At 48.1% G+C, this 6,171-nt stretch overlaps 1 protein-coding gene across 1 annotated transcript in view; it reads left to right on the top strand.

Moving 5' to 3' along the window:
* Positions 1-506: 506 nt before the first annotated feature.
* The window catches only part of OVCH1 (ovochymase 1), a 39,391-nt gene continuing 33,726 nt past the window's right edge, over positions 507-6,171 (top strand). Inside the window, exons 1-7 of the mRNA XM_069763017.1 lie at positions 507-808; positions 1,023-1,091; positions 4,053-4,159; positions 4,327-4,424; positions 5,168-5,340; positions 5,525-5,620; positions 5,891-6,042. Coding sequence (XP_069619118.1) covers positions 763-808; positions 1,023-1,091; positions 4,053-4,159; positions 4,327-4,424; positions 5,168-5,340; positions 5,525-5,620; positions 5,891-6,042 — 741 coding nt within the window. The 5' untranslated portion in view covers positions 507-762. The remainder of the gene's footprint in view (positions 809-1,022; positions 1,092-4,052; positions 4,160-4,326; positions 4,425-5,167; positions 5,341-5,524; positions 5,621-5,890; positions 6,043-6,171) is intronic.

The following is a 6,171-nucleotide window of genomic DNA, read 5'->3' as shown; positions in this document are numbered from 1 at the left end:
GCCCAGATAAGGGAGTAACATGGTGAAATTACATTTATCGGTGACGACCGGGGGGTGCAGTGCTTTGTGCCCCTCTACTATGTCATCTCCTGTAGTCCTAGGCTACGGGGAAATACGGTGAGAGATGGCAGCCGGCTAGTGCGGGGTGGAGGAGGAGGAGGAGAGTTTTTTTTCCTCTTTTTTTTTAAATTTTGCCTTACATACAAGTCATTACACAGGACGGAACGTTTAATAACATTTTTTTCCCGTAAAATCTATTTTATCTTTATCTTTGGTTTTGTATGTTTTATTGTCAGTCCGTAAAAGTGGCGTAACACTCTGACATTGTCCCCAGCGGGGACCTGTGAGTCAGACATGCGTCCAGGGGTCTCCTCCGGGCCATTTTCCATCCATTTCAGCCATTTTCCTGCCCTCCTGTTAGGTTTCGAGTTTTCCATTGACTTCCATTATGCTCAGGACTCGAGTTGAGCCTTTCTGAGCGTCCGACCTCCTCGATTCGAGTACCTCGCTCTGGAAAATGTTAGCGCTCGCTCACCGCTAGTTGTTATTATTACTCATCTATGTCCTGTATATATCGTCCTCCAGGACGCCGCCCTACTGGCAGAAGTTGAGTATTACACATTTTCCGGACTGGACCTTGTTTCACCCCAGGTTCCGCACCTCGGTTTGGATGTCTCCACCTGTCTGCAATCTCCATGGACCAAGCGGCTGATTATCCTGGAGGCTCCGCTGGTTCCTGGAGGACTTCTGGCTGTGGAGTCCATGGCTTTGTGGGTCTTGTTATTACTGATCCTACGTCTGCCCTCGGGTGAGTCCTCGGAGTCTTCCTCCTTTGGTATTTATCTGCCAGGATTACTAGTTTGTGGGTTGGAAGTTGACACTTTGAGTTAACCCACCTTCACCTTGTGGTGGGACCCTCAGGCCTCCTCCATGAGTGGCGATAGGGTCCGTGTGTACGGTGTGTGTATATATATATATATATATATACACCCCGGTCTCATGTATCCTGGTGTTATGTGCAGGTATCACAGATGGGTCCCCATCCTCTCCAGTCGTAGCGGGGAGATGGTCCGCTTCGCCAGGAACCGCAGGTCAGTTGACTTCTAATTTTTGCATACTAGTTGGATAAGGGGCAGCGGGGCCAAAGCCCATCTAAGGGGCAGTGGTAAATTCTGCTATATTTTCAAGTGGTGCCCCCTGGTGGAGGAAGGTATGAGTTACCGCTAACGATTAGCGAGCGTGCTCGGATAAGGTTGCTCATATCCTAAACGAGTACTTTTGGCGTGCTTGGAAAAAAAAATGTTTGAGTCGCCACGGCTGGTCGACAGCCGCCACACACGCAGGGACTGCCTGTTTGTTAAGGACTAGTGATGTCGCTCATAGCATTAACCCCTGTAAAGAGATTATTTTGGGGGTAAAATAAATCCTTTCCCATGGGACGGGATATGTTAAAAGTAACAAATTCAATCGTGTTCACCTACCAGGACTCTCTGTGGCCCCTGCAGAAGCAGGAAGCGGCGAAACCAAACTTGTAGATTTGTTTTTTTATATTTTGGTACTTAAAAAAGAAAAAATCAGAACTTTTTTAGAAAATGGCATAACTTTTTTTTTTTTTTTAAGGCCTCAGATTTTTTTTGTGTGTGTGTGTCGAACATGTTTACCTACGTTGTTTATATCACTTTTTGTTCAATGTTTTGGGAAACGCTTGAGAACCAAAAAATAAAATAAAAAAACAGTAATTTACCTAGGTTACCTAGTTTTAGGCCATGTGCACACGTTGCGGATTTCCTGCGGATTCGCAGCGTTTTTTTTTCCACGTGGAAGCGCAGCAGATCCGCAAGTGATTTACAGTACAATGTAAATCAATGGACAAAAAAAAAAAAATGCTGTGCTAATGGTGCGGAAAACTCCACACTGCGGGTTAAAAGAAGGAGGATGTCATTTATTTGTGCGGATCTGCAGCGTTTCTGCACCCGTTAACTTGTATTGAGTCGGGCACATCCGCAGCAAAACCGCAGATCTAAAAAAGAGCTGCGATTTTGCTGTGAGAAATGCTGCAGATCAGGAGGGGGGAAGTGTGTGGGCGGAGACTGTGTGTGTGGGCGGAGACTGTGTGTGTGGGCGGAGACTGTGTGTGGGCGGAGACTGTGTGTGGGCGGAGACTGTGTGTGTGGGCGGAGACTGTGTGTGTGGGCGGAGACTGTGTGTGTGGGCGGAGACTGTGTGTGTGGGCGGAGACTGTGTGTGTGGGCGGAGACTGTGTGTGTGGGCGATGTGCGGGTGTTTGTGTGTGTGCGGCGATCGCGGGGCTGCTGGGGGTCTGCGGCGATCGCGGGGCTGTCGGGGGTCTGTGCGAGGCTGCTGGGGGTCTGCGGCGGGCTTTCAGGGGTTTGCGGCGGGCTGTGTGGGGGTCCTTGAGGGTGTGTGCGCGTACAGGCATCGTCCGATGGGACTACAAGTCCCATTGCGCTATGCCTGCTACAGTGGCATACGGACATACAACATATGACAGAACATACAACATATGACAGAACATACAACATACAACATATAGACATACAATACATACAATACATACATATAACATACAGTACATATAACATAGAGTACATACTCACCATCACTTGTCACTTTGTTCCCCTAAGCCAGTGTCATCTGTAAAAAATATTAAAATAACAAACACTATACTCCCTGATCCGCAGAAATCCACGATCTACCATGGAGAGCAGCAGCATCAGCTGATGCGACCACTCTCCAGGGGCTCCAGGAATACAATGAAGGGAGGGAGGTATCCTTCCGCACTGTATTCCTCCGCCACTGTAAAAAATAGTCACTAGTCTCCCTTGTGGCACTGCTGTGTGAGCAATGCCATAAAGTGAGACCAGCGAACTAAGGTAACCTCTCATTGATGCACTGCAGGAGCCATTGTCTTACAGATACGCCATTCCTGGGGCGGCTGCGGACTGGTATTTGTAGTTGGGGGGGGGGGGAGGGGAGCCCACGCCGTTTTTTTCCCCGTCTTTTTCTTTATGTTCATTAATCAACATCGGCCTATCTATAGATATATCTATAGATACATAGATGTTTCTATCCATATATCTATCTGGCTACTTTCACACATCAGGTTTTTGCCATCAGACACAATCCGGCGAGTTTTGAAAAAACACGGATCCGTTTTTTTTCCGCCGGATCCGTTTTTTTCTCATAGAGTTGTATTAGTGCCGGATTGCGCCTGATGGCCACAGGTTCATCTGTTTTTTGCCGGATCCGTCAGAACAGCTGTTTCCGCTTTCCGCCGGACGGAGAAAAAACGCACAGACAGATCCAGTGAAAAACGTATGAAACTGAGATGTGAAATGATGAATCCGGACTCCGAATCCATTTTTTCATGCATGTTTCCATTCAAATCATGTACATTTTCCGTTCGCTCTTTTAAAAAAAAAAAACGGATCAATTGCATCAGTTTTTCACTATTTGCAACGGAACCATTTTTTCAAAAATTCGCCTGACGGGAAAAAAACTGATATGTGAAAGTAGCCTAGCTATCCATATATCTATCTACATCTATCTATCTATCTATCTATCTATCTATCTCAGGCCGGCGTCACACTTGGCATAAGAAAATACAGTCCGTTTTTTACGGGCTCAATACGCAGAAATGTTCCCAAAACAATGTTCTGTATGTAATCCGTTGGCAAGACTTTCATTGGCGGATAGAAAAAACGCAGCAAAAAACGCACCTGCGTTTTCTGGCAAGAGAGGGAATTCCACAGGCAAATCGGCAACGTGTGCACAGACCCTTAGAATTTCAGACATTGGACCGTTTTGTGTATGCAGCTCCTGTGCAGAGTATAGTTGTCTGTGGACAGAAAACAAACCCCATGAGTTGTGAAGACTGATGGAAACATTGGTCTGTACAGGTGCTACATACAGAAAACATTAAAACATTTTTTTTTCTAAAGATTTTAATTACTTTGGAGCAATTATAATGTTGCACAAGTTCTCACACCCGTTTAAGGTTTTTTTTTTAATTTCCTGATTATTCTTCCCAGGGGTGAAGTGCGGTATTCAACCCTTGAGGAAAACGGCAAACCTGATACAAGCGAACTCGCGTGTCGTCGGGGGAGCAGACGCACCGATTGGTGGACAGCCTTGGACTGTAAGAGTAACGCAAGGACGTTCGCATGTTATGTAGGAAACGAGCACATTATCCTCCAGTCACAGCCAAATCTCCATCACAATTAGGTTTAAAGAAAGATGCGATAAACATTTGAGCTACAAAAAAGAAACTGGAAAATCAGATATTTGGGTTGTTTTCTTATCCAGGTGTCAATAAAGTTTTATGAAAGACACATCTGCGGGGGAGCTATTGTAGAGAGAAACCTGGTGGTGACCGCCGCTCACTGTGTGTATCCTGCAGATAAGTGAGTATCAGCCAAACGCCGAGATCAAAGGTGACTCCACAGTGACCGAAAGGGGACCGTCGAGGTCCCCTGGGCACGAAAGGGGACCGTCGAGGTCCTCTGGGCACGAAAGGGGACCGTCGAGGTCCTCTGGGCACGAAAGGGGACCGTCGAGGTCCTCTGGGCACGAAAGGGGACCGTCGAGGTCCTCTGGGCACGAAAGGGGACCGTCGAGGTCCTCTGGGCACGAAAGGGGACCGTCGAGGTCTTCTGGGCCCAAACAAAGGATAGTCGAGGTCCTCTGGACCCAAACAGAGGATCGTCGAGGTCCTCTGGACCCAAACAGAGGATCGTCGAGGTCCTCTGGGCCCAAACAGAGGATCGTCGAGGTCCTCTGGGCCCAAACAGAGGATCGTCGAGGTCCTCTGGGCCCAAACAGAGGATCGTCGAGGTCCTCTGGGCCCATAAACGACCATCATTTGCATCAGGATATGTAGGAGGTCATCATCATCATTTACCCCAGTTCCTATAGGCGGCCATCATCCTCCAGGACCCTTGTTCCTATGTGCAGCTTTCATAGTCATGGACCCCAGTCCCTTTAGGTGGCCATCAGCACCTTTAGTCATCCTCATCATAACCAGTGCCCACACGTGGCAATCCTCCTTGGCCCCAATGCCTCCATTATAGAATGATAGCATAGCTGGGCTGTGCCGCTGTCCTGTAGATCATGTCCACTTTCAACTCCCATCATTTCTTATTTCCAGTAACAAAATCCAACACTTGTTGGTGGTCGCTGGAGAGTACGACCAGAGCAGCGTGGACCCTGAGCAGCAAGAAATCCCCGTGTCTGGGGTGAGGCTGCATCCAGAGTACAAGCACGATGGGAGTATGCGTTACGACATCGCACTGGTCTATCTGCGGCGGCCGGTCATCCTGGGTGAGTGTCATGGAGGCTCCTATTGTAGATATCTTGGGTGCTGCTCCTCTTCTCAGCCTTGGTAATAACAGTCAAAACGTAGGCAAAGGGTTGTCAGTTGTCAGCTTTATAACAAATAGTATAACTCTCAGCTGAGGCCTGAAAGTGCACTGTACCTTTAAATTCCCTCTGCTCCTTGTCTCAGGGTCTCGGGTCCAGCGAGTGTGCTTACCACAAGTGGGGGAGAAGACTGAGCCCGGGACTTTGTGTGTGACCAGCGGATGGGGAAGGGTTAACGAGAGTAAGTTTACCGGCTTACATATATAAAATCCAGTTCGGCCACAACCAATATGGCTGCCATATTGGTGGTTGGTAGCTTAAAGGGGCTGTCCAGGATCACAAAAACATGACTGCTTTCGCTATGAAATGACGCCACCCTTGTCCATGGAAGTGTTTGGTATTGGAGCTTGGCTCTGTTAAAGTGTATGGACAACCCCTTTAAGGACAAGACTTGACTATGCCCCTCCCACATCTTTTCCAGATATCTTTGTCATGAACTTATTATTTTCAGGCGGGGAGCTCGCCAACATCCTGCAGGAGCTGAGCCTGCCCATACTGGACGACGAAACCTGCAGATCTGTGCTCGACACCATGGGGCTCCCAGCCCTCCACGAATCAATGCTGTGTGCCGGCTTCCCAGACGGGGGCAGAGACGCTTGTCAGGTGGGCTTTCTAGATGGCACTGCGTGGGTGTGAGCTCTAATATGACACATGTCTGTTCATTTCTCTTCTTGTAGTTCATATGTTATACAATACACTGCCTCTCCATGCTGCACAGACTTGTTTTAGCCC

This window comes from Ranitomeya imitator, chromosome 4 (genome assembly GCF_032444005.1).
Source record: "Ranitomeya imitator isolate aRanImi1 chromosome 4, aRanImi1.pri, whole genome shotgun sequence".
In the NCBI taxonomy this organism is placed as follows: domain Eukaryota; kingdom Metazoa; phylum Chordata; class Amphibia; order Anura; family Dendrobatidae; genus Ranitomeya; species Ranitomeya imitator.
Note: the sequence above shows the minus strand (reverse complement) of the source record. Positions and strands in the feature narration are given on the sequence as shown.